General features: G+C 48.4%; 1 protein-coding gene across 2 annotated transcripts; it reads left to right on the top strand.

Annotated features, from left to right (window-relative positions):
* The first annotated feature begins 11 nt into the window (after positions 1 to 11).
* Positions 12 to 26,830, top strand: KCTD10 (potassium channel tetramerization domain containing 10). Of its 2 annotated transcripts, none has more exons than XM_047761801.1 (7): positions 12 to 135; positions 7,247 to 7,460; positions 16,696 to 16,865; positions 20,672 to 20,761; positions 21,032 to 21,084; positions 22,861 to 23,056; positions 25,055 to 26,830. In XM_047761801.1, exons 1-7 carry the CDS (start codon positions 133 to 135, stop codon positions 25,277 to 25,279), a joined length of 951 nt encoding a protein of 316 aa, XP_047617757.1. In that variant the 5' UTR covers positions 12 to 132; the 3' UTR covers positions 25,280 to 26,830. The 2 variants fall into 2 exon arrangements, with proteins under 2 accessions (XP_047617757.1, XP_047617758.1); XM_047761802.1 differs by having other exon boundaries at positions 41 to 135; positions 20,675 to 20,761.
* Positions 26,831 to 26,906: the final 76 nt, after the last annotated feature.

Raw genomic sequence — 26,906 nt, forward strand, 5'->3', positions numbered from 1 at the left:
GAGGGGCGGAAGGAGGGTGCAGAGAGCGGAAGTTCCCGCCCCGGCCCCACCTCCGCCCCCGGCTCACGCGAACTGGGTGTTTCCTGTCTCTTTCAGTCCGGGTTTGGAGACTCCGGCGTCCTCCGACTTTTCATGGTAAGGAGGGCGGTGCCCATAGACTGGGGGCTCTAGGCGGCGGAGAGAGCAGGACAGAGGCGTAGTAGAGGGGGCAGAGACCTAGAGGAGGGGTGCGCTGAGGGGCAGCTGCGGTAGGGGAGAGGCGGTGGGAGTATTAGGATGCGGGGAGAGCCCGGGGTGGGGGAAGGGCTTTGGACGGAGGACTGTACGTGAGAAAATTGTGTGTGTGTAGGGGGGTGTCCCTGGCTGTTGAGGATCCTGGAAGGAGCATCTGGGCTTGGGAATATATGCGCGGGTGAGTAGAGAGGGCAGTCTCTGAGTCTTAGGACTGTTTGGAAATGGGAGCTGGTGATTAAAGAGAGAACAAAGAGATGTTATTGAAGACGGACATTTGGGGTGGAAAATGAGAATTTGGGGAGGGTTGTGAAGGAGAGATGGGTTGGTTATGAGAGGGTGAAGTGGGATTCTTAGGAGCGGAGCTTTGAGGGAGCTTTGGAAGTTGAGGTAGAAGGTAATGGTTTTCGGGGAAGTGGCTTCCAGGTACGTCTGAACACCTGAACCAGTGGAGTGGAGGAAATAAATGGAGGGAGCCCACGGGCGGGTGTGCGCTGGGTCTTGGGAACTCCGCGGAGGATTGCCAGGGGTCTGAAGTCAGGGTCCCTTCGCCACGCAGTCCAGCCCCTTATCTGGCTCCTGGGTACCTATCTAGTCCTTTCCCTCAAGGTCCGAGGTGGTCACGCCTAAGGAGCTGGGGTGTCTCACAGTCCATCTCCTAGCTGTGGGGTGGTTTCTCTGTGCTTGGAAGCCATCAAGGGTCTGTTCCTCGAATAGCTTTTTCCCTGGGTGGGAATGACCAAAGTTCAACCCACATTCTCTTTTTACTTGTTTGTCCCATGGCTCCTCCCTGGAAAGTGCAGTCTTTAGGGCACTCTAGTACCAAGGCCAATGCTAAAGAAAAAAAAAAAAAAGACTCAACCTGTATTTGACTTAGGACGACAGTATTTTGTGCAAATAAGTTCCACCTGAGGGGAAGGAAGCACAAAGCAGTTGTTCTCAAAGACCAGCAGCATCACCTGGGAACTTGGTAGAAAAGGCTAAGTTTTCAAGCCTTCCTGCAGACTTCTGGGGGTGGGGCCCAGCAATCTGTTTCAGCAAAAGCTGTGCAGGGGTTGAGAGTAATGAGTTTTTTAATTTGGGCTATGTAATAGAGAGGCATGAGAGTGGGCATCAGAGGACCCTAATAGTTCTGATTCCTACTTTTCTTCCCTTAAAATGGGGTTGATGATAACATTTTCCTCACTAGACTGTTGAGAGGAATAGACCGATGGTTTGTGTGTTCAACACAAAAAAAAGAAAGAAATCGGGCAGAAGCCATTCTGTAAGTTTCAGATGCAAACCAATGCTACAGTTAACGTGCCTGATTGAATTTAGTTGAAATGGAACAGCAGACTTTTCTGAGTTGAAGACGTGCCCTCAGTTTGGGAAAGTTTTATAATTGGCCTCAAGGCAGTGACTCTTGAATCTGGCTGATTAAAGAAACGCCTTAGCTTTGTGGCTCTCAGCTCTGGCCGCACATTAGAATCATCTGAAGAGCTTTTGAAACACTGGTTTCAGAGTTGCCACACCCTTCCCCAATCTGATGAATTGTTCTGGGGTGAAGCCTCGGCATCAGTACTTTCTTTCTTTCTTTTTTTTTTTTCTTTGAAAAACTTCATGATGAGAAATTTTTATTTTTTATTTTTTTAAAAATTATTTATTATTATTTTTTTCCCACTGTACAGCAAGGGGGTCAGGTTATCCTTACATGTATACGTTACAATTACATTTTTCCCCCAGCCTTTCTTCTGTTGCAACATGAGTATCTAGACAAAGTTCTCAATGCTATTCAGCAGGATCTCCTTGTAAATCTATTCCAAGTTGTGTCTGATAAGCCCAAGCTCCCGATCCCTCCCACTCCCTCCCCCTCCCATCAAGCCACAAGTCTCTTCTCCAAGTCCATGATTTTCTTTTCTGAGGAGATGTTCATTTGTGCTGGATATTAGATTCCAGTTATAAGTGATATCATATGGTATTTGTCTTTGTCTTTCTGGCTCATTTCACTCAGTATGAGGTTCTCTAGCTCCATCCATGTTGCTGCAAATGGCATTATGTCATTCTTTTTTATGGCTGAGTAGTATTCCATTGTGTATATATACCACATCTTCCGAATCCAATCATCTGTCGATGGACATTTGGGTTGTTTCCATGTCTTGGCTATTGTGAATAGTGCTGCAATGAACATGCGGGTGCACGTGTCTCTTTTAAGTAGAGTTTTGTCCGGATAGGGCATCAGTACTTTCTAAGTGCACCCAGGTGAGTCCATTACCACCTGGGCTGGGAACCTCTGGTCTTCAGGAGAGCTTGAGGTGCAGAAGGGAAACTGTGCTAAATACTTCATTTATTCCTTGAGGGTTACTATGAAGCATATGGCTTTAACTGAATTTTACAAGTTTGGAAACTGATCCCCTATGAAGCCATTTGTCTGAACTTCACACAGACATGCAGTCCAGGTTTGCTAAATGCTCGTTCTAACCTTCCACACACACATCTCCCCCAACCCACACACCAGGGAGATAGTTAAATAGAGATGTAGAGGAAACCTCTAAGGGGGAGGGATTTGGTGCCTTTTTTCCTGTGGTCCTTGCCTGGGCCTCTTTTCAAGTCAAAGGTTTCCCACCTTGGGCTGATGGTTTATTTTTTAAGCATGTGTACAGTTGCTTCCTGTCTGTATGTGGCCTGAAGCTGTGAGTAGGGACCTGCTTTTGCTTTTGATGATTTGGTTTGTTTTTATGTGTGGTCAGGAATTCACTGGACCCACAGAACAAGAGGTTGAGGAGCTTCTCTAAGACCAGGAAGTTAAATGTAGCCTGACTGGAGTGGGGGCTACACAGAACTTTTAGAACAGTGGGTTGCGATATTGGCTGCACACTGGAATCACCTAGGGAGTTTAAATTTTAAAATTCTTTTGCTCAGGCTCTATGCCCAGACCAATTACATCAGAATGTCTATGGATAGGAGTTGCAGCCATGGCACAGTAGGTTAAAAGAATCCAACTGCAGCAGCTCAGATTGCTGGGGAGGTGCAGGTTCGATCCCTGGCCTAGCACAGTGGGTTAAAGGATCTGACATTGTTGCAGTTGCGGCTCAGATTCAGTCCCTGACCTGGAAACTTCCGTATGCCGTGGGTTTGGCCATTTAAAAACAAAAACAAACAAAAAAAGGAATTTCCATGGATAGGGCCCAGAACCAGTATTTTTTCTTAAGTGGAGAACCACTGTTTAGAATCAGCAACAGTACTCTCAGAGGGGGAGAGAAGCCTGGACTTGTTCATCTAATTGGAATAAACTGATTGAATCAAATCAGTAACCAATAGCTCAAGTATTAATTACCTCTGTTTCTTGGAACCAGTTTTGCTCTCTGCCACCCCACCTCCCCAGCCTTGAAACAAGTTAAAACGCAAGATCCCAGTGGGGATGGCTGAGGAGTCCTCTGAAGAGAGATTTGCTGTGAGACGCTTATTGTCTATTGCTTTGTGTCGTCTGCTGCCTGTGACTGGCGTTTAGGGACGGGGACACAGCCAGAACCTTTTTGCCGAGGGCCTCTCATAGTGACTGACCTTTGGAAAGGTGGGTTCTAGAAAGGTTCGGAGCTTTCTTTGTCTATTTGGGAGTCTCAAGCTCTAGATCAGGATGGTTTCTGCCTTTATCTCCAAGTAATTCAGCTGAATGTCATTAGAGCTAGAAACATCTCCAGAGAGAGGATAATTTGAGACTTGAACAGCTTTCTCAGATGATCATAGTTGGAGTGCTTCGTGTTTGGTTTGAGCCAGGGGCCGGCTGAGCACTCTCTGTGGCATCCTTCACTGCAGCCATGGGAGGGAGGTGTGCCTGCTGTCCCTGCTTGCTCGATGGGCTAGTCTCAGAGGGTTGACTCGTCCAGGCTCCCGCGGCTGGTGAGTGTCAGGGCTGGGGGCTTAAACTCAGTTCCGACTTCCAAACCCAAGCCCTCAGCCACACATGACCTCCCATCTTTTTCTTTCTTTCTTTTTTTTTAGCTTTTTTTTTTTTTTTTGGTGCTTCCTGAAGAAGGGGGGTGTGGGGCCCCCTTTCTCAGTTTATATATCATAACTCTCCATACCAAGCATGATCATTGATACAGTCATGGGCTTGAGGCCAGGCAGGGCTTGCCTACATCATTCATTGCTTTGTCACCAAGCCACCTCCTCTGTCACCAGTATGCTTTGGGAAGTGACTGAATGTCTATGGGCTAAGGTATCGGAATCCACAGAATGGAAACAATGGCTGTTGTCCAACATCGTTTAGGTTTTAAATGGTTGTACTTGGGGATAGGAACTAAAGCAGTGGTATCTTCTGGAGGGAGGAGTGGGAAAGGAGGGGCTCTCTGGATTGATGGAAATGTTCTCTATCTCGACTGGAGTGGGGGCTCTGTAGATGCAAAAGTTGTCCGAAACTCATCCGTCTCTACACTTAAAATACACTTTATTGTGTGCTGATTATCTTTAAAGAGGTATTGGAAAGCAAAGTACAGTACATAAAATTATCCTTTATGATGTCTTTTTTGTCTGTTTCATGGTTAAGTGCCTTACAAAAATGCTACACCATTTCTCAAAAACGTACTGACTTTTGTGTAAACTTAGATCTGAAAGGGGTGCTTTAAAGTATTTCCATTTGGGGATAAATTTCCTTAACTAACCCTCTCTCCCCCAACCCCCCTAAAATCCCCCCCCAGGTCTTTATTCCCATAAGCTGTTTCTGTCATCCCATGGACAGTGTGTCTTTCTGGGGGAAATGCTTGGTGGTAACTGTTAGTGTCAGTCTCTGGGGGCTGATTTCAGAGGAAAGCTGAAAGGGAGAGGTCACTGCTTTTGCTTTTGGCCTCTGTCTTTTGTGTTTGGCATCAGGGCACAGAGGCCCCAGGTGAGCTTTTGAAAACCTAACTTCTTGTGATGTTTTCCTTTGATGAAGCAGGAACAGTTTCTTGCGAAAACACTTTGCTCCCCAGGAGGCCATTCTTTGTCTGTGTCACTCTGCAGGACCCTGCCACCAGTTCCCCAGTGGGTGATTTCTTTTGATGCAATGGAGATCAGGTTGGCCATTGTCTCTGCTATCACCCATGGATGGCAGGTTGCTACTTGTCAGTCCCTTCTCCATTTAAAAAATAACAGTTGTGTTTTACCATAAGTGTAATAGGTGTTCATTGTGGGGGATCTGAAAAAGGTAGAGAGGCATAGAGAATTTTAAGAAGACTAAACAATCTTTTTTTCTAGTATCAAGGAATAGTTTTTATTGTTTTTCTGTTTGTTCTTTGGTGGCACCCTCAGCATTTGGAAGTTCTGGGGCCAGGTATGGAACCCACACTGAAATTGCAACCTGTCCCATGGCTGTGGCAACACTGGATCCTTAACCCACTGTGCCAGAGGGCACTTGCAGTATCAGGGAATAGTTTTAAAAATTTTGTGCTGTCTGTGCCCTCCTGGCAAAGCCACCAAGAGCATGTCTGTAGTCAGTCAGGTTTCTTTCCTTGGTGCATTGGGGGAGAACCATGGGGCATCTCAGAGCGCTCGGGCTTGTGGTGGGTGATTTGGGGGGGAGAAATCAGGGAAGTGGGGCTTTGCTCTGCCTTGATGCTGTCGGAAAACAGGGCTAATTCTGTGACTGGGTCTCAGCAATTCCTCACTTGAAGGCAGGAAGGATGGAGTGGGGCTCACGCTCTAATTGGTAAAAAAGCAGCCATGGCTCTTAGTGGTTTTTTTGTGTGTGCGTGTGTTAGGGGACATTGTTGTTGTTTTTGTCTGTGTTTGGACATAATTATTTATGTCGATCCGTCAGCCACAGAGCAGCCTTGTCTGATGGTTTTGCACTGTGTGGTCATTCATGTTTCGGTGAAAGCCAGGCCAGCTCCTGGCTCTCAGGGCTGCCTTCTCCTCAATGCTGTGCCCCAGATTCAGTAACAACTCAGCCTACTCTTGGACACCAAGCTAGAGAGTTTCACCTGTTCAAGAAATGTTTTCTTTGAGGATTTATGTGCCAGGTACCAGTCTCCTTTCCTACGTCTGCCTAAGTCAGACACTATGTCCATTCTTTTGACGATTCCTGGCAGTGCCAGTTGGGAGACATCAGACCTTGCTGTCTAGGGTGGAACTAGTACAGGAAGTCTTTAATTTTGCAGTAACTTGCTTCTAAGAGTTTTTTGTTTGTTTTTTGGGTTTTTTTTTTAGGTCTTTTTTTAGGGCCGCACCCGCAGCATACGGAATTTCCCAGGCTGGGGGTCTAATTGGAGCTGTAGCTGCCAGCCTGCGCCACAGCCACAGCCACGCCAGATCTGAGCCTCGTCTATGACCTATACCATAGCTCATGGCAATGCTGGATCCTTAACCCACTGAGCAAGACCAGGGATCGAACCTGCAACCTCATGGTACCTAGTCAGATTTGTTTCCGCTGCGCCACGACAGGAACTCCAGCTTCCAAGAGTTTTTATGCCTGTTGTTGAGTCCTCAGAAACACTTTTTCTTTATAGGCGCACGGTAGTTAAGATCCCACTCAATTTCATAAAAGCTTGTTTCATCTGTAATTCAGCTGGAAAATGATGCTTTTAGCTGTTCCACGGTGCACGGTGATAAGGAAACAGAGACCTCGGCAGTGCTTTGGGCTGCTTTAGGATTCAGCTAGGGTATTCGTTTATATGGGTAGCAGGCACAAAGGAAGTTCTTGTAATGTAAGACCTAGTGGCAAACTTGTGTCTCCAGGGTGAGCAAGTGAAGCCATCTGTGTGGTGTTGGGGGCTGATTGGGGAAATGCATGCCCTTCTCTGGAGGACAGCCAACACCCCAGCTCCTACCACTCATTCCCAGGCTGGCCTATTTGGCCTCTGATTTTAAGAGAAGCCAGAAATCTAGATTTTCCCAAGAACTCTCCAGAGTTGACAGCCTTGGGAGCAAACTTTGTTTTCCACGTCGTGTATGCTTGCACTAAGTAAAACACATCTGGAGGCCAGCTGTAGTCTGCTGGCTGAAAGAAGTAAACAGGCCTGGTGCTGCAACCCTGGTGATCTTGTGTCTCGTCCCCTGGCAGGAAGAGATGTCAGGAGAAAGTGTGGTGAGCTCAGCGGTGCCAGCGGCTGCGACCCGCACCACTTCCTTCAAGGGCACAAGCCCCAGCTCCAAATACGTGAAGCTGAATGTGGGCGGAGCCCTCTACTACACCACCATGCAGACGCTGACCAAGCAGGACACCATGCTGAAAGCCATGTTCAGCGGGCGCATGGAGGTGCTCACCGACAGCGAAGGTAAGCCCAGGGTCTGGGCGGGGGACACATTGGTACTTGAGGGCATCCTCTGAGTTCAGCAAACCAGTGAGAGACGGCAGTGTACATGGCCCAGGTTTCCTGTTGTGCTCTGTGTTACCAGGCGTGCAGGGAGCCTTGAGAATGAGTAACAGGGAGGCCGGATGTAATCGGGGGTGTGGTCAAGGAGGGTTTCCCTGAGGAAGTGACATCTGAGCTGAGGCCTGAGGATGGGTAGGAGTCAGCTGGACCAGGGGTCATAGTCTCAACTTAGCTCTTGGTTTTCAGTGTGGCTCTGAGAAAGGCACTTCATGCCCCAGGCCTCAGCTCTGTGCAGTGGACTCAGGACTCACCTGGTCAGCTCTCTTCCAGTTCTCTCCATGGTGATTCTGTGACATCAGAGTGAAACTCAAGTGTGACAGAGGTGTGAGTGTTTTCTCTGGACCCTTGTCCTCCTAGGATAGGGTTCTGACAAACTCACAGACCTGGATTTGAGTCACAGCTCCCCATTTTAGTGTCTGGTGACCCTAATCTGTTTTGATTTATCCATTTCCCCATCCGGCAAATGAGCACAGTGATAGCCACCCTATGGAGCTTTTGGCCCATAGTAAGCGTTCACTGTATGTATATTCAGTGCTTTGGTGGGGGTGTGTGTGGGGGTGAAAAGTCATGTTAGTAAAGGTCAAAAAATTGTTTAAAATTGTCCTACATAGCATAACTACTTTCCTCCTACCTGGAACACTCATATACCTGCAGGAGGGTATCTTCCATCCCTGGCTGGGGATATAGGACAGGTCACATGAAGTTTAAAGATGGCCCATCCTTCGTTCCTTGGCCTGAGCTTTCTTTAGTCCTGGCCAGGCTACAGCTTGGCTTGACCTTACCTTACCTGTTTCTGAGGCTGGCCTCTGTGCTGACACACCATGCCTTTTTTTTTTTGGTCTTTTGCCTTTTCTAGGGCTGCTTCTGTGGCATATGGAGGTTCCCAGGCTAGGGGTCTAATCGGAGCTGTAGCCACTGGCCTACACCAGAGCCACAGCAACGCGGGATCTGAGCCGCATCTTCGACCTACACCACAGCTTATGGCAACGCCGGATCCATAACCCACTGAGCAAGGCCAGGGATTGAACCCACAACCTCATGGTTCCTAGTTGGATTCGTTATCCGCTGAGCCACGATGGGAACTCCTGACACACCATTCCTTCTGAGGGGTGGTAGTTCCTGGGAGAGTGTCAAATTTTGACACAGGGAATAGGATGGGGGGCCCTGGGCCAAAGTCCGGAAATCTGCTAGCTGGGGTAATGCCTTTTGTGTCCTGGAGAAGCCAGGCTGCAGGGCTCACAGTTCTGCTTCCCTGGGCTCCCTGTGAACTTGGGTTTCTGGCCCAGCAGCAGGTGAGTGAGTTTAGAGTCCCAGAGCTGCCTCTGGGCCTCACCCAGAAAGCTTTTTATGAGTGGGAGGATCCCTTTTGCTGGGCCACACCCAGCATCACCCAGGAGTATATGTGGAAAACAAGACAATAGCACCCCAGCTGCTGAAGGAAACAGACCTTATCTGAGAACTCAGGATTATTGTGGCTTTTCTTTTACCCTGCCTAGTCTCTGGTGAGGCTCAGGAAAAACAGCCGAGTCACTTTGAAAGCAAAGTGGAAGCCTTGTCTCCTTGAAAGCCCTGGCTCTGGTGGCCTGATGCCATGTCAAAAAAGAAAAAAGAAAAAGTCTGCAAACTTCCCTGTCCCCCAGGTGGGAGGTACATGGGAGTGGAACCAGTGGGCCTGCACAGGCTTCTAAATAGCTGTTAGATATCCTTTCCCTGTGCTTCCTGGAAAACCCAGCATCTCTGGGGAAGCAGTGCTGTCTTTTACACTCCAACGCTCAGGTTTTCACGTTAGGACAGTTCCAGCCCCCTTCAAGTCATTATGAAAAGCTCACAGTACGGCCTTTGATGGATGTTATTTCACTTAAGCCTCACTTTTCACCCTGTTGATGAGAAATTGCATCTCCAGTGAGATGCTTTTTTAAAAGCTACTGGGCTGGAAACAAGCTACTAAACCCAGAGCTTACTAGTTCTTACTGTCTACTGACCCTGGTTTGATGTGGGCCCAGGCTAGGTCGCCCAAGCGTGGCAATCTTAGGGTCCAACCACTGGCTTAGTACTGAAACCCTTTTGGGCCTGGAATGCCAGGCTGAGTGTCTGGTCCTTCAGAGCAGTCCCGTTGGCCCCTGGGAGTAAACTGCACAGCTTGACCCCTGGCCCGAGCACACCCTCAGATCTGCGAAATGAGGTGGACTTCCTGCATCTCACAGCTTCACCCTGGCCTTCAGGCAGGAAGCCACAAACATGCCAAAGTGCCAAGTGCAGCTCATGCAGGCTTGTGAAGCCGTCAGGATGGCATGCTGGTTAAAGGACAGGGCCTCCGAAGGTACCGAACAGTGTATGCATTGTGTTGCCAGAAATCTCTATAGGATGCCTGAGAAACTGATTGCTTCGGGGGAGGGGACCTGGAGTCCTGGGTGGGTGGCAGACTCTGTTGCATTCCATGCCCTTCTGCCTGAGTTTTATTCCTTGTGCATCTAATTCCTCAACAGAGAGGACGTCAGAAAGCCCTTGACAGAGCTGCTGACACTTTAGGAGACTTAATGAGTGGAAACTGTTCATTTTTGCTTCAGTCCTGCCTGGGTGAAGAGGGGGAAGGCAGAGCCCTCTGAATGGCTGTGGGGAAGCAGTCTCAGCAGGTTGGGAAAAGTGGCCCACTTGGGCTTTGAGGGATGGGAGTACTGCAGTTCCACATTCTGAGAAGCCCAGGACAGGGGCAGGCATCAGGCCTTTCCAAGACGCCTCCCCAGGAGGGTTCAGTTCTTACAGGGCTGGAATTTCTCCCTGAGCCCTCCAGCCCTCCTCAGTGTCATTACTGGCGGCAGATTGATGTGACACCTTTTGTAATGCGAATTCTTTCCAGTGGTTCTCACCTGTAGTTGCCAGCTTCATCCCTGTTGCTTGGTGTAGTATTTTCCCCCTGTGAATAGTGCCTGGTCTCTGGCTAATGGGGTTTTTTTGTTTGTCTTTTGGTGGCGGGGGCCGGGGGGTGGGTGGCCACACCTTCGGCACGTGGAAGTTCTCACACCACAGTAGTGACCTGGGCCACTGCAGTGACAATGCAGTGTCCTTAACCTGCTGAACCACCAGGGAACTCCTTCTGGCTAATGTTTTTGGAGTGAAGAAGCGTGTAAACTAGAGAGTCGTTAATCTAATTAACACATTCCCTAGAGAACCAGTGGGGAGGTCAGTATGGTAAGTGGGAAAACCCACACTACCTGTTTTCCAGAGATCTCTGGCCCCTGCCTTGTGCGGAATTCTGGAGTGTGTTGAAAGCTTTCATCAAACTGTGAATAATGGAACAGCCTCCTCTGTGCCCCCACTCAGACAAGCAATAAAAAGTCACCTGGACTGGTGGGGCCTCTCTTTACCCTCTCTGCCTTTCTCCCTTCCAGTGAGAGTCTCTAAGTAACTTGGCTGTGGGGGTCACTCAGGTAGATTCAGTCTTGGCTGCACAGTGAGCCACCCTTGGAGCTAAACCCTGACACCTGGGCCCCCCAGAGCCAGAGTAATTGGACAGGCTGTGGCGGGCATTAGGACGTTTTCAGAGCTCACCACAGGATTCTGAATGTTCGGCCAGGGCTGAGAACCACAGGTGCGGGTCTTGCCATAAATGAGTTTTACTACAACTGTCCGTGGCCCCAGACAATGTGCGTTTTTAAACGTTAGGTAAATGGTGTTGTTACAAAGTTTGTAGCCTTTTAGTTTGCTTTCGTTAGCATTATGCTTGTGAGATTGAGCCATGATAAAACAGCCCTAGTTCACACATTTCCCTGAAGTAGAGTGGTCCATGCTAGGAATATATTGCAGCTTACGGATCTGTGTTCCATGATGGTTAATCAGATTGTTTCACCATTAGGAATATTATCATTCTTGAACATCTGTCCTGTGTATGTGTGAGTTTCTCCAGGGCTTGCTTCCCACCCTTTGCCACATGATACCAGGCACACCCAGGAGTTTGGTCCTAGAGTTTATTCCCGGGAAAGGAATTGGGGATTTCACCCTAGGCTTGACTCGATATTATTATGTGGTTGTGTCAATTTACACTCTCCACAGGGGTCTGAATATTTGCCAACACTGGTCGCTGTCAGTGTTTACTGATTGCCAATCTGATCATTATGATATGGTACTGTGTTGTTCTATTTAACCTTTCCTAGGAGTTCCCACTGTGGTGCAGTGGGTTAAGACTCCAACTGCGATGGCTTGGGTTGTTGTAGAGGTGCGGGTTCGAGCCCCCGCCTGGCGCGGTGTGTTAAAGGATCTCATGTTCCTTTAACCAATCAGTTTTGACTTGGATTCAGTCCCCGGCCTGGGAACTTCCATGTGCCGCATTTGCAGCCATTTAAAAAAAAGGCGGGGGGGAGAGAACATTTCCTAATTTCTAGTGCATCGAATGTCTTATGTGTATTGGTTGGTTGTGTTGCATCCTTTAGCTGCTGGACAGTGTCTTATTTACTTATACATTTTCCCATTTTCCTTTTTTTTTATTGCTCTGTAGAAATACATATTATGGATCATATTTCTTTGTGACTTTAGGTTCTAAATATCTTCTCCCAGTATGACTTGTTGACTTTTTAAATGATGTTTTTTCATACCTCAGTCAGTAGTGTCCAACCAGGGCTGAGTTTGACCCTCAGGGACATTTGGCAGTGTCCAGGGACATTTCCTGGTATCCCATTTGGGGGAGGGGGTGTTCCTGGGATGTTGTCACAACTCCTACGATGTGCAGAACCATCCCTCCATCACAGAATTACCTGTCTAAAGTGTCAGTAGCGCCGAGGTAGAGACAACCTGCCCTAGAGATTCTGATTTAAGAATCAGGCAGTTTTTACGAGTTGGAATTTGTAACAAGTACCCAAGTACCTTAGGCAACCTCAGAATAGGCAGGTTTGGGGACCATAAAAAACTAAATACTTGTGACAGAGAGATCAGTGACAGCTCCCTGGAGGAGGTGGGAGGAGGGAAGGAGGAGAGAGGAAGTACACAGGGCTGGGAGGGGGCAAGCCCAGAGGCCCAGTTCCCTGCCCCGCACGAAGCCTCCTCTCAGATGCCCGGAAAGCCATGCAGACACCCTCCTGGGGGCTGGGCCCTGCTGCCGCCTCTCTCGGTTCTGCAATGATGACATGTGTACAAGGGTCTCCATCAAAGACCTAGTCTGAGTGCTGCCCATAGACCCAGCATTGTGTCCTGTGCTTCCTGTACAGTCTCTCATCTTACCTTTACCTCCTGAGGCACCCTTTTTAGAACAGGAAACTGCCAGACAGAGAGGTTTAGTGAGACACTGATGTCATCCAGCTAGTAGTCGCAGAGCTGGGTGTCCAGCACAGGCCCACGCTCTCAACCACTACACGTTGCTAGGTCTCTCAACCTGTCCTGGAGCGTCTGGGTCTGTACCTCCCATTCCACTCTCCAGCCCTGCTCAAGGGGCCGGGGACCCCAGGCTGCCCTGACTTGATCAGCCTTCCACATAGCCCACCTGCTCCCTGGTGCAGGAAGGACGCCCCACAGGCAAGAAGCTGCTTGGCTTCTGGTAGCTTTTCTGCACTCTGGGGACTGGAGCTGACTGTTTCAAAGAGATAGATTCCTGCTTGGAAAGCAGCTAAAATATTTTGAAGTCACAACGCTAATTGAAACCTCATGGAGAGTGTGCCTGGTTCTTTTTTTTTTGCCCTTATTTGTCCAAAGTATGATTCCTTCACCACAAGCATTTCCTGACAGCATTCTTGAGTCAGAGCCCAGTGTCACGGTCCGCCTACTCGTTTATGGAAACTCTGGACTGTCACTTGGGTAATTGATTTCAGGGGCCCGTGTTCTTAGCAGCTGAGTCGTCCAAGCATCAAAGGCGACTAGGGAGGTTTTCTTCCCGGAGCAGCTGGGTGGAATTGGTTGTCGTTTCTCCCAGAGACTGAGGTTCTGCGTGTTTTCTCAGTTCCCGTGATAGGAGTTTTCCATTGTGGTTTAGCTCTGCCTTCGCATCTTGGGAATGTCCCTGAACCTCTCTGAGCTTCTGTTTTCATCTGTGGGAAATGCAGAGGACAGAGTCTTCCTCAAAAAGAACTGCTGAGGAGTTCCCATTGTGGCACAGCAGAAACGAATCCAACTAGTATCCATGAGGACTCACATTTTGACCCCTGGCCTTGTTCAGTGGGTTAATGATCCAGCATTGCCGTGAGCTGTGGTGTAGGTCGCAGACGGGGCTCAGATCTGGTGTTGCTGTGGTTGTGGTATAGGCTGGAAGCTACAGTTTCGATTTGACCCCTAGCCTGGGAACCTCCATATGCCTCAGGTGTGGCCCTAAAAAGCCAAAAAAAAAAAAGCAAAAACAAAAAACTGCTGGGAAGATAATACCGTTTTTCTAAATCTCATCAAGAAAAGCCCGACCCAGAGTGACACAGAGGTCACAAGCTGGTGGCCTGCAGGCCCTGATTTGGCTGCCTTATGGTGGGTTAATGACAGGTTTTTAAAAGAATCAGTTTACTGTTTTAAAAATCAGGAGACGAATTCCTGTTGTGGCACAGTGGAAACAAATCTGACTAGTATCCGTGAGGATGTGAGTTTGACCCCTGGCCTTGCTTAGTGGGTCAGGGATCCAGCATTGCCGTGAGCTGTGGTGTAGGTTGAAGACCTGGCTTGGATCCTGCATCAGCTGTGGTGTAAGCTAAGCTGGCAGCTGTGGCTCTGATTTGACCCCTAGCCTGTGAACCTCCATATGCCGTGAGTGGAGCCCTAAAGAAAAAAAAAATCAGGAGAGTTTAAGGGGAAATTTGCATTTTTGGCTTTGCTGGGACATCACAAGCTCTCACAGTACCCCACCCTCACCCCCCACCTGTAACTGGAAGAGCCCCTTCCCTGGGATGCAGGCCCTGTGCTATGGTCGGCCCTGTCCGGCTGTCCTGGGTTATCCTGTTTGCTCAAGGCCCTCTAGGCGATTGAAGGGCATAACAGATACAGAGTCCATACTTGCTGTCTCAGATTAAGAAAGAAGCGGTAGCATAATGTCCAGTGGGCACAGTCAAGGTGATAGGATTTACCTCACCTATGAAGGCCTCATCCTTCCTGGGATCCATGGTTTGGCTCTAGATCACATGTTTACATGTGTTTGCTCCGACTGGGGATTATTTTCATAGCTTGGGAAGCCATGGCAGCATGGAGATGCTAAGAAGAAGGCCCTGGAGGGATGAGACCAAACCATTAACCAAAGGCCTAGGAACCTTGGGCTGAGGACTAGTTGCGGACTAGTTGCAATGGGGTGTGGAAGTGGTCTTGTTGTCAACTTTCCTGGTGGTTGTGGCAAAGAACATCAACTAGTGCGTTAGAACACCAGAGCACACTTAGTGGGGCTGGATATGGTGAAGGTGGGCTAACTGACTTGGGAGGTGAAAGGGTGCCTTGCCCTTCATTGGCCTCTGCAGCCGACCCAGAGCCTGGAGTCTGAGCAGGACTCGGGGAGGACACAGTGGTCTTGCAAGTGGAAACGTGACCCTTTTCCGAAACAGAGAGCAAAGCAGAGGGAAAGCAGGAGCAGAGAATGACCAACTCCTCTGTAAACCTCCTAACTGCCCTGGGTGCTGGCAACTTGGGGAAGATAGCAGGAGACTTGGGGCCCCTGCCAAGGTGGCCCTGCAGTTCTGCATCTGTCTGGCTTCATATTTTACCTGGCCTTCTCCCCAGCCTTACTTCACTTTCTGGCACCACCCTCTCTTCCTAGGCACCAGTCCTCTTTCCTCCTCCCAATAACATTTGCATTTCAGTAGAGGAATTTTTTTTTCTTGTTTTTATTAGCACACCCGCCGCATATGGGAGTTTCCTGGCTAAGGTCAAATCTGAGCTGCAGCTTCCGGCCTACACCACAGCCACAGCAATGCAGGATCCAAGCCTCGTCTGCAACCTACACCACAGCTCACCGCAACACCAGCTCCTTAACCCACTGAACAATGCCAGGGGTTGAACCTGCATTCTCATGGTTGCTAGTCCAGTTCTGAACCTGCTGAGCCACAGTGGAAACTCAGTAGAGGAGTTCTGCAAAGCCCTGGATCTCTAGTGGAGGAATTGGAGGCACTGTAGGCTGGTGCTGAGATTGGAGAGCATGTTGAGAAGTGGGCAAGCTTGCTTTGCCCCCACCCTTAAGAATCCCTAACTGTGCCTGGTTCTGGTCAGCAGCTGGCCAAGTTTCCTTATCTAATAAATGCAGGCACCATCTCCCCATGTTAGACTGAACTGCTTGAGGCCAGGGTCTGTTTGCTTCACCATTTCATCTCTGATTGCTATCATTAGCCACTCAGTGCTTGTTTGTTTGGGGGAGGTGGTTACAGATAGAACTTCCTGTGGTGGTACTGGTGAGTGTCTGAGGGTCACCCTTGGGAGCCACATGCCACAGTCTGGGAGTGAGCCTTTTGCTTCCTTATAAATGGCTCTGTTATTTGGAAGTCTGAAAAAAGTGTTGATGAAGAAGGGCGTAGATGTTTTCAAGCCAGAAGCCTTTCCCTGCTGATGAATGTGGTCACTTGGGCCCATTTTATCCAGGTGTGGTGCAGCAAGCCCTCTTGAGTATACCTGGTAAATGCGTTTTGGTTTTTTAGTTTTTGCTTTTTAGGGTCACACTTGTGGCATATTAAAGTTTTAGGCTAGGGGTCGAATTGGGGCTACAGCTGCCGGCCTACGCCACAGCCACAGCAACTCGGGATCCGAGCCACATCTTCAACCTACACTACAGCTCACAGCAACGCCGGATCCCTGACCCACTGAGTGAGGCCAGAGATCGAACCTCCATCCTCATGGATCCTAGTTGGTTCCTTAACCACTGAGCCACGATGGGAACTCCTGGTGAATGGATTTTTGAGGGTACTTTGGAAACATGCTTTTAGGACCAAGGCCCTGATGTCTAAAAGAGCCCACGACCAATGAGTTTAAGGTGTGCTTGTCTCTAGCCAGCAGGGCCTGAAGGCTGTGGCAGTGCTGCCAGGAAGGGCCTGGCCCGATCAGCCCTTTGCTGGCAGGTGGGGCCGCACCCTCTCTGTGGTCCCATGGTCCTGCTCGCTCCTGAGAGGTGAGGGAAGCCAAGAGACACCCCAGTTCTTCTCAGTGCCTTCCAGTCCTAACCCTCCACACCCCCCCCCCGCCCCCCCCCCCCCCCACTTCCCAGGCTGGATCCTCATTGATCGCTGTGGGAAGCACTTTGGTACGATACTCAACTACCTGCGTGACGGAGCAGTCCCCTTGCCTGAGAGCCGCCGGGAAATTGAGGAGCTGCTGGCAGAAGCCAAGTACTACCTGGTCCAGGGCCTGGTGGAAGAGTGCCAGGCAGCCCTGCAAGTAGGTATCACCCTTTCTTCCAGTGTGGGTGGGAGGGCCCCCATGCACTTGCCTTCCTTGTTTTCCCCCCTGCAAATGAGGGCAGTTTCTACCTCACTGAGCTGTTGTGAGAGTTAATGAATTAATCCTAGAGCTGCTCCCCTGTGGCTTATTTCAGTCCCCATGGTGTTGGGTCCTCTCCTGTGTACACTGCAGCTTCAGGACTGAGCCATGGGGTATAAAACTTGATCCGTTTTCTGGATCCATTTGGGAACTTAAGCGTATCCCACAAGTCATTGTTGAGAGCCCAGCATAATCTCTACAGACAGACACCCTTCTCAGCAGGACCTGGGGCAGGATCACTGGGGTCAAGTCTAGGGAGAGCAAAATCCCTAGAAACCCCAAATGCTTCTAAATAGAGCCAGCGGCCATCTAGTTCAAGGCAAGTTAAGACATGGCAGAGAAGCAGAAGAGTCCTTTTGTGTTGTCCTAGGAATCCGATTTGTGTACAAGCCTCCCCCAAGCACTGTGTGGGGAGTGACTGCGTGGCTCTCCACGGGGGCAGTGCTCATGATGCCTCTCTGCCCGAGGAATGGTTATTTGCACCCACCATCTCTACCACGAGCTGTCTGGGAACTCACTATAACCCTAACTGAATGTTGTAGCCTTTACTTTATTATTTTCTATTTCATTCTTATGTTTATTAAAGTAATGCATGTAAAGCATTTAAGTCAAGTTAGTGTCTTAAGGTTGGTATAAAAAACACTACCATATGCCCTCCACCCACTCCCACCCCTCAGCAGCCTCTTGCAATTTTCTGCAGCAGTTCTGTTTACTCTCATTTCTAATACAGCTATTTATTTTCCAGTTTTCTTTTGTCTTTTTAGGGCCACACTCATGGCATATGGAGGTTCCCAGGCTAGGGGTCCAATTGGAACTGTGGCCCCTGTCCTATACCACAGCCACAGCAATGCCAGATCTGAGCCATGTCTGCGACCTACACCACAGCTCATGGCAACGCCAGAGCCTTAACCTGATCGAGGCTAGGGATCGAACTCGAAACCTCATGGTTCCTAGTCGGATTCATTTCCTCTGCACCGTGACGGGAACTCTGATTTTCCAGTTTTCAACATTACCTGCTGACATTATTATAGAAAATTAAGATTTAGCTCATGCACCCCACCACCGCCAACCACTACCTAACTTGCATGCATGCATTCCTTTTCCCAACAGTTTATCCCAGTTTTGGTTAAATTAGTATTCAGAGTTTTACTTTGAGTTGTGTAAATATTGTTGAGCCACAGAGTATACAGTGATTATTTCCTTGTGTAACTTTTCAGTTTGCCAGAATTAAGTGATTGCTTCATTGTTTTTTGTGTATTTTATTTTCTAAGTACATATCCCTAATTCAGCCCTAAATTCTCAGAAACATCAGTCTCCTTGTGGTATGTTCAACTCATCAGGGAATCTCTGTTTGATCTCCGTCTTAGAGACATGCCCTCTGGGTTCCCTTTTTGTGGTTTTCTGTTGGTCTGAGATTAAACCCCCAGGACTGACCTCCTGGTTTCTGTCGCTTTTATCGTTCTGCTTTCTCAGAGGATTTTTCCACTTTATCTTTGCAATGATTCTATTAAATTTTTTATTTCTGGTATCATATTTCTAATTCCTAAGAGCCTTTCCTTCTTCTCAAGAAGTGGTCTTCTTTGTATAGCATGCTGATCTTGTTTGATGAGATGTGCTACCTGCTCTTGTCTGTCCAATAATACTTTTTGAAGTTTTCTTTTTGCTGCCTTTATTGTGTAATTGCTTCTCTTTTTCTTTGTTTTGATTTCACACTCATATTTGAGAGGCTTTTTGAGTATAATCTGATGGTCCTTAGTTTGTTGAAATTTAGGAGTAAGGCTTTGGAAAACTGTATGTGTTGGTTCTTGTTGTCCAGTGGGCTTCAGTGGCAGATGATAAAGCTGACTTTTTCAGTAGGAACCCTCAGTGTCAGAATCTGTAAGCCTTTTTTTGGACAGGTGGTTCCCCGCAGAGGAATCCTCCTCCACTCTCTTTGACTGGTGGGTACAAGCCTGATCAGCTGCCTTCTAGGATCTAAGTAGGGGAAGGGGGCTGGGGTGAGATGGAGTTCACCATTTAGTGTGTAGACCATTCGCTTAATGCCCCTGTTTCAGAACAGCAACTCAGTTCTGTTCTCTCTTGTACAAGCTGCTCCAGGAAAATGGACCTTTCTCTTTTAACAGTCAGGGGAAGGGAATTCAGCAGTGGTGGGGTGGGGGAGGCGGTGGTGGCAGGGAGGTTCTCACCAGTGCTTCTGCCAACTGGCAAGCAATCCTCTGCTCTTATCCTGTGCCTACCAGCCTTCAGAACCTGAGCCATAGCAGTGACAGTGCCAGATCCTTAACCACTAGGCCACCAGGGAACTCCAGCCTTGAATTTTTTTTTCTTTTTAGTATGTAAGGCCACACCTGCAGCATATGGAAGTTTCCAGGCTAGGGGTTGAATTGGAGCTGCGGCCACGGGCATACCCCACAGCCACAGCAATGCCAGATCCGAGCTGTATCTGTGACCTATTCTGCAGCTTATGGCAACATGGGATCCTTAACTCAGGCCAGGGATCGAACCTGAATCTTCATGGACACTATGTTGGGTTCTTAACCTGCTGAGCCACAGCAAGAACTCCACATTAATTCTTTTTTAATTTTACTGGCGTAGTAGTTGATTTACAATGTTGTATCAGCCTCAGGTTTACAGCAAAGTGGATCAATTGTATACATGTATGCATTCTTTTTTCTCATGTGGGTTATTACAGCACATTGAGTAGACCTCCCTGTGCTATACAGTAGGTCCTTGTTAGTTGTCTGTTTTTGTATAACTATATAAAAGAGTTTTATAAAACACACATTACTGTATAATATAGTAATACTACTATACTGTATAGTAATACTACTATATTGTATGGTTGTGCTGTATTACATAGTAATGGGTATATGTTAATCCCATTCCCCCAGTTTACCCTTCCCACCACAGTTTCCCCTTTGGTGACCCTGAGTTTGATTTTAAAATATTTGAGTTTGTTTCTGTTTTATAAATAAGTTCATTTGTATTGTTTTTTTATTAGAGTCCACATGTAAGTGATACCATATGCTATTTGCCGTTCTCTTTCTGACTTCACTTAATATGATAAGGTCTAGGTAACCAGACAGTTTTATTTCTTATTGAAGTATAGTTGATTCACTATTGTGCCAATTTCTGCTGTATTGTAGAGTGACTCAGATATATATATATATATATATATATATATATATATATATATATATATTTGTTTTTAATATTATTCCCATCATGGTCTATCCCAGGAAGTTGGATATATTCCCTGTTCTGTACAGTACAGCCTTGAATTTTTGACATCTTTTGTGTGCTGACCTTACTTCTCCCATTCTTTTTCCCCTTATGGGTGTATACCTTTTTTTTTCCTCTGCAGTCATTTCTGTGGGGGTTTTAGGAGCTTTGATGCAGTCATACTTCATCTGCCCTGTTTAGAGTTCATTTTTGAGGGGCTTCCTGGGCTGTGAAAATGTGTCATCATTATTAGTGTTCACTGAACACCCTGGCATATAACAGTCTGGACCAGGGAGCAAGTTTATTGAGAGCTCCACTTCTGGTTGTCCCCCATCCTATTTCACTGGTGCTAAGAATCCTCCTCGATTCCCAGCCATGGCTGCCCTATCTCCCCTCGCCAGAGCCTGTCTTTACCCAGCAGGCCAGTTTAAGCAGTCCAGTGCTGGGCAGGCCTCCCAGGCTGAAAGCAAGTTTTGTTCCAGCAGAACAAAGATACTTATGAGCCTTTCTGCAAAGTTCCTGTCATCACCTCATCCAAGGAAGAACAGAAACTTATCGCAACTTCAAATAAGGTATGTCAGAGGCTCCCTTGTGGCATTCCTTCTGCTACCAAAAATGGCAGAGGTTCTTCTAAATAAGTTTCTCAATAAAAATATGTGAAATTGCCTGAGCAAGGCCTGAGAAAGGGTCAGGAATGGGAGCCTACAGCTCATTGTGTGGCCCCTGGTGTTGGGTCTTGCACTCTCCCTCCCTAGCTCCTCCCCAGCCCTATGGGAAGCCAGTGGTTCATTGCATCTGTACTCCAAGTAACTCTCTTCTTCCTTTTTTAAAACAACCCGCAGCCAGCTGTGAAGTTGCTCTACAACAGAAGTAACAACAAATACTCATATACCAGGTAAGGTGTTGGCCAGAAAAGACATCTGCACTGCTAGGTAAACCTCTGCCCACACCAGCCAGGCCCAGCTCCCCTTGTTCCCTTCAGATGAGGCTGGTCCTTCTGCACCTCTTGAATGCCTAGATAGACCAATAGATATGAAATCTAATTCACACAGACTGTTAAAGTTATCCTTTAAAAATATACAATTCAGTGGTTTTTAATATGTTTTTAGTATATTCACAGTGTGCAAGCATCACTACTTGCTTAATTTTAGACTATTTTCATCATCTCAAACCCTTGTACCCATTACCATTCACTCCCCATTTCTTTTTTCTTTCTTTTTTTTTTTTTTGGCTGCCCCATGGCACATGGAATTCCTAGGCCAGAGATCAGATATGAGCTACAGTTGTGACCTACACCACAGCTGCAGCAACACAGATCCTTAACCCATTGTGCCCAGCTGAGAATTGAACCTGTGTCCCAGCACTCCAGAGATGTGGCCGCCAATCCCATTGTGCCACAGTGGGAACTCCCATTCACTCCCCATTTCCCTCCACCTTCCTACCTTCCCCAGCCTCAGGCAACCACTGTTTTGCTTTCAGTTTCTATGGGTTTGCCTACTCTGGACATTTCCTATGAGTGGAATCACATAATATATTGCTTTTATTGGAGTTCCTGTCGTGGTGCAGTGGTTAACAAATCTGACTAGGAACCATGAGGTTGCAGGTTTGATGCCTGGCCTTGCTCAGTGGGTCAAGGATCTGGTGTTGCCGTGAGCTATGGTGTAGGTCGCAGACTCCGCTCAGATCCTGCATTGCTGTGGCTCTGGCTTAGGCCGACGGCTGCAGCTCCAATTCGACCCCTAGGCTAGGAACCTCCATATGCCTTGGGAGCAGCCCTAGAAAAGGCAAAAAGACAACAAACAAACAAAAAACCCCCAAAAACATAATATATTGCTTTTTGTGACTGGCTTAACTTAATGTCTTCAAGTTTCATCTATTCTGTAGCATGAATCAGTACCTTATTCCCTTTTATGGCTGAATAATATTCCATTGTACAGACAGACCATATTTTGGTTATCCATTCATCAGTTGATGGGCAGTTAGGGTGGTTTCCCCCTTTTGGCAGTTAGGAATAATGCTGCTGAGGACATGCATGTACACACACGTTTTCCCTTAGGTATGTACCTAGGAGTGAAATTGCTAGGTCGTATGGTAACTCTCAGTTTAATCATTTGAGGACCTGCCAAGCGGTCTTCCAAAGTGGCTTAACCATTTTATGATCCTACTAATAGTATATGTAGGTTTCTAGAATACCTTTTGGCTCTTGGGAACATGTGGCTCTAAATCAGGGACTTAAGGATGCCAGGGTATTTGATGAAGTGACTCAAGACCCATAAATGAACCCAGGAGAAAAAGTTCCCCTTGGGCAGGTCCTGGGGCTCTGTGGGGCTCTTCTCCATGTCTCCCAGTGCCTGTGCCTGCAGACCCCAGTTTTCAGCGTTCCGTTTCTTGCTGTTCCACAAGCAGGGCCACCACTCTAAGCCTGTGTTCCTGGCTGGCATACTAGAGGCCAGGGCTGTCTTTTTTTGAGGCTCAGCTCTGCCATTTATTAGTTTTTGGCCTCAGACAGTTCCCTGAGTGCTCCAACCCTCACTTCCCTTTGAGCAGTGGGGACTGTGGTGCACTCTTTGTGGGCTTGTTCTGAGGTTGCAAAGGGATGGTGGGGGGACGCTTACTTGGTGGTGGCAGTTAACACCAGGCTGTACTCACCTTAGCAAATGCCTTTTTGCAGCAATTCCGATGACAATATGTTGAAAAACATCGAGCTGTTTGATAAGCTGTCTCTACGCTTTAATGGAAGGGTCCTGTTCATAAAGGATGTCATTGGGGACGAAATCTGCTGCTGGTCCTTCTATGGCCAAGGCCGCAAGATCGCCGAGGTCTGCTGTACCTCCATTGTCTACGCCACTGAGAAGAAACAGACCAAGGTAAGGGCCTCAAGAGGACAGTTCTGAGTGGCTGCACTGAGATCCCTGCTTGTACAACCTCCCAGTCCACTTGGGCATAATACACTTAAGGAAAGGCTTGAAAAATGCTTTCCTTGACTCACAACTGCATGTTTTTGTTTTTCTGTCTTTTGTTTTTTTAGGGCCACACAAGTGGCATATGGCGGTTCCCAGGCTAGGGGTCAAGTTGGTGCTACAGCTGCTGGCCTACATCGCAGCCACGGCAACGCCAGATCCTTAAGCCACTGAGCGAGGCCAGGAATCATACCCGCAACCTCATGGTTCCTAGGCGGATTTGTTTCTGATGCGCCATGATGGGAACTCGTGGTTGGTGTGTTTTTTAAATCATACCATAGGCTCTGTTATTTCCTTTTCAACCCATCCGGGGGAAAGCTGATGAGCAGGACACATGCTATAGGTCCTGCCTCTCATCACCCACACACAGATCTGTGGGTTACCTGCACAGCTGTCATCCTCACCCCTGCTCTGTGGTCCTCAACCTCAGAAGCACAGCACAAATGGGAGAAAATCAGATCACAAAGTTGAAACCAGAGTTTAAATTTATTTTTAACTTCTTAAAACACTATTCATTAGTATTTACAATACATCCTCGAAGATGGGTATTGTTTTAAGGGGAAAAGACTGAGCCGCTTTTTTCTTTTAAAGATGAGAGGTATCAGAATTGTTCACTTCTCTCTATGTGTTAGCAAGACACGTGCCTGTTTTCTCCTGGGAACTTTCTTTAGGGCTGTGAATTCCAGCTGTAACTAGACTCCCTGTTTTGTCACGGTTCAGTTTTTTATTTACATGAATTGCCTCTGCCCTTGGGTATTAAAGGCTAATCATTATATTGACTAAACTTGACGGTAGTGACTATACATTTTCTGAACTTAACGGGGGAGCAAAGGCACTGAGACCTTGTGGTCCATTCCCAGCTGCATATGGATTCTCGGAGCAGCCTGTGCCTCTGTTTGTGGAGGCTGGGGCCCCTCTCCTGGCTCCCTTCGCCCTGCATCCTGTCCCTAAGGCTCCTTCCTTTCTCCAGGAAGTTGGTGTTGCAGTGGCTGCCCCTCCAGGGACAGGTTCCCCATTTTCTGGCCCAGAACCCAAACTTCTGGGAGCTGATACTCTTGTCGTCTTAAGTAACTGTATGGATGTCCCACTGGGGTTTTGTGTAACTGGTACCTTCCTTGGTGCAGCATTTCAAGTGCTTGAGCGGTCCTTGCTGATTCACTCTACTGCATGAGTCAGGGCCCAGGACCCACCGTGTAGCCTTCCTCTTGTCCATGGCGCCAGACCCCAGAGGACAATAAGCAGACATGGTGCTTTACTGAGCAGGAGAGATTGTGTCCACTTCATGAGGGTCCCACCTGGTCCCTGTTCAGAAAGAACACCGCTTTTTATTATTATTGCTTTTTAGGGCCGCAGCATATGGAGCTTCCCAGGCTAGGGGTCGAATCGGAACTACAGCTGCCGGCCTCCACCACAGCCACAGACACAGCAAGGCGGGATCCAAGTCGCATCTGCAGCCTACACCATAGCTCACAGCAACACTGAATCCTTAAACCACTGAGGGAGGCCAGGAATGGAACCTGTGTTCTCATGGATGTTAGATTCGTTAACCGCTGAGCCACGACTGGAAGTCCAGAACGCCGCTTTAAGGTGTGGGATGACTCATGTGCAAGGATATAGCCCTGTTTGTTAGAAGCAGCGTATTGGAAATGATGTAAATATCCAAAGAAAGGGAAACTGGGGGGCAGGGAAGCCTCTTTCACTGTATCTCTCTCTTGTCTCCTGTGAATTGAGCACAGTGTGTGAATGTTGCCTATTGAAAATAAAAACTGCTTTAAAAATAATAACAAAGGCCTTACGGAATCAAGGGCCCCGTGTAACTGGATGGCCCTGCTCAGAAGTGGGCAGCAGCAGAGGTGGCGAGGGTGTGATGCTAACTTACCTGCCTTGTGCTTTGTGGGGATGCAGGTGGAGTTCCCTGAAGCCCGAATCTATGAGGAGACCCTGAACATTTTGCTGTACGAGGCCCAGGATGGTCGGGGACCTGACAATGCGCTCCTGGAGGCCACAGGCGGGGCGGCCGGGCGCTCCCACCACCTGGACGAGGACGAGGAACGGGAGCGGGAGCGTATCGAGCGCGTGCGGCGCATCCACATCAAGCGCCCAGACGACCGGGCCCACCTCCACCAGTGAGCGGTCAGGGGGCTTGGCCACACCTCTGCCGCTCTCCTCCCTGCTATGCACTCAGACCGCTACGGGCTCCTGGGCACCCCTACCGCCCCCGGAGTCTGGAGAGACTTCGTAACCAGCCAGATAACGAGTTTGCTATTTCTTGACCAGGTGAATTGATCGTCTTTACCCAGGTGAACACACCCCTGCTGTGGCTCGCACTGGGTCCAAGGTCTCTGCTTTTCCCGAGAATCCGAGAAGCAGCTGGAACCAGGCTTTCCTGGTTCTCGGAGGAAACGTGTGAATGGTGTGATGAGTGTGTGAGAACTTGTTTGCAGTATTTATTTTTGTGGGTGCCGACTACCTGTATGAAGTGGCCCTGCTTCTGAGATTATCACCTCCATGAGGGGTCCTGTAGTCAGGGGTCCCCAGGGGTGTCTGCGGGTCATGTTTCCCCACCCTCCAGCCCAGCACGCTGGTGCCGGTTCCCGTGCCAGCACAGTCTCTCCCTCAAGGCTTTGCGAGAAGCCCTGCTCCCTGCCACACTGTCACCCCTAGAGCTTGTTGGGAAAGAACCAACGCTCGAAGCTGTGGAGATGGGACCTGCTTCCTGCCTCTCGGTTGCTGTTCCTGGCGTAGCTCTGGGGGCCTAGCTGTGTTGCAGGGGCAGGCATATGCTCGTTTTGTCTGATCTGTGGTCTAGTGCTTGTTGGGGCCCCACACAGTCTGGCTGAGGGCAGAGCTGGCCCCTGCCCCTTCCCCTGCCCTCCTCGTTGACCCACTCCATTCCAGGAAGGCCGCCTGGCCTGCTCAGGGCAGAGCACACAAGCCGCTGCCCTGTGAATTCCAGTTCTTCCTCCTCCGCCTTACGCTTTGTTAAGCAAGGCTTCCTGCCCCCAGTGGATGCCCTGCCCTTTGCTTAGAAGAAATTAAACATCCAGGCAGGACCAGCACTCACACCAGCAGCCTCATGACGGCCTTCCTGCTGTCAGCACAGCCATCACCTGGTGATCCCATCTTGTCTTGGCCCCTGATTTGTACACAGTGTGGAGTGGCTGTCAGCAAGCGGAGGAGACCCCGTGCAGATCCTTTGGGGTCCAGTCAGTGTCTGTGTTTGTGTTTGTTTAAGGGACGTATGTGACTGTGGATGAGGACGTGTGCTCGGGTGGCCCGCGCCGGAGCCCTGCTGTCTGCATGGTGCTCAAGCGGGATAGATGTTCTCAGTTACCTACCTCCCGTCTCCCCTGCGCCCCGGGACAGAGGGAGCTGTGACGAATGTGGGTGGTTGAGACTAGATTAGGTAGAGTAGTTAGAGGGAGATGTGAACATGTGAGGTTGTGGATGGGTTTTGTCTGCTCTTCAAGGGAAACGTTACCGTTCTATACCAAAGGTGTTAATATGGGCAGCCTTTGACACAGTGTATTCCAGAAAAAAAACAAAAAACGAGTTTATATTTTGAAATGGTTTTTACAGCTTAGATTTTGTACATCCTGCCCTACTTGTGACAGTTGTACACCTTTATTTTATATCCGGCAGCAAAGCCTACAATAAAACTTTAAAACAATCATGACTGAACCTAAAAATCACGGACCGGGTAGATGTTTTTTAAACTGTTATGTGGGATGCTTTCGTATTAGGCTATGTGGATTTT

This window comes from Phacochoerus africanus, chromosome 15 (genome assembly GCF_016906955.1).
Source record: "Phacochoerus africanus isolate WHEZ1 chromosome 15, ROS_Pafr_v1, whole genome shotgun sequence".
NCBI classification, from domain to species: Eukaryota; Metazoa; Chordata; class Mammalia; order Artiodactyla; family Suidae; genus Phacochoerus; species Phacochoerus africanus.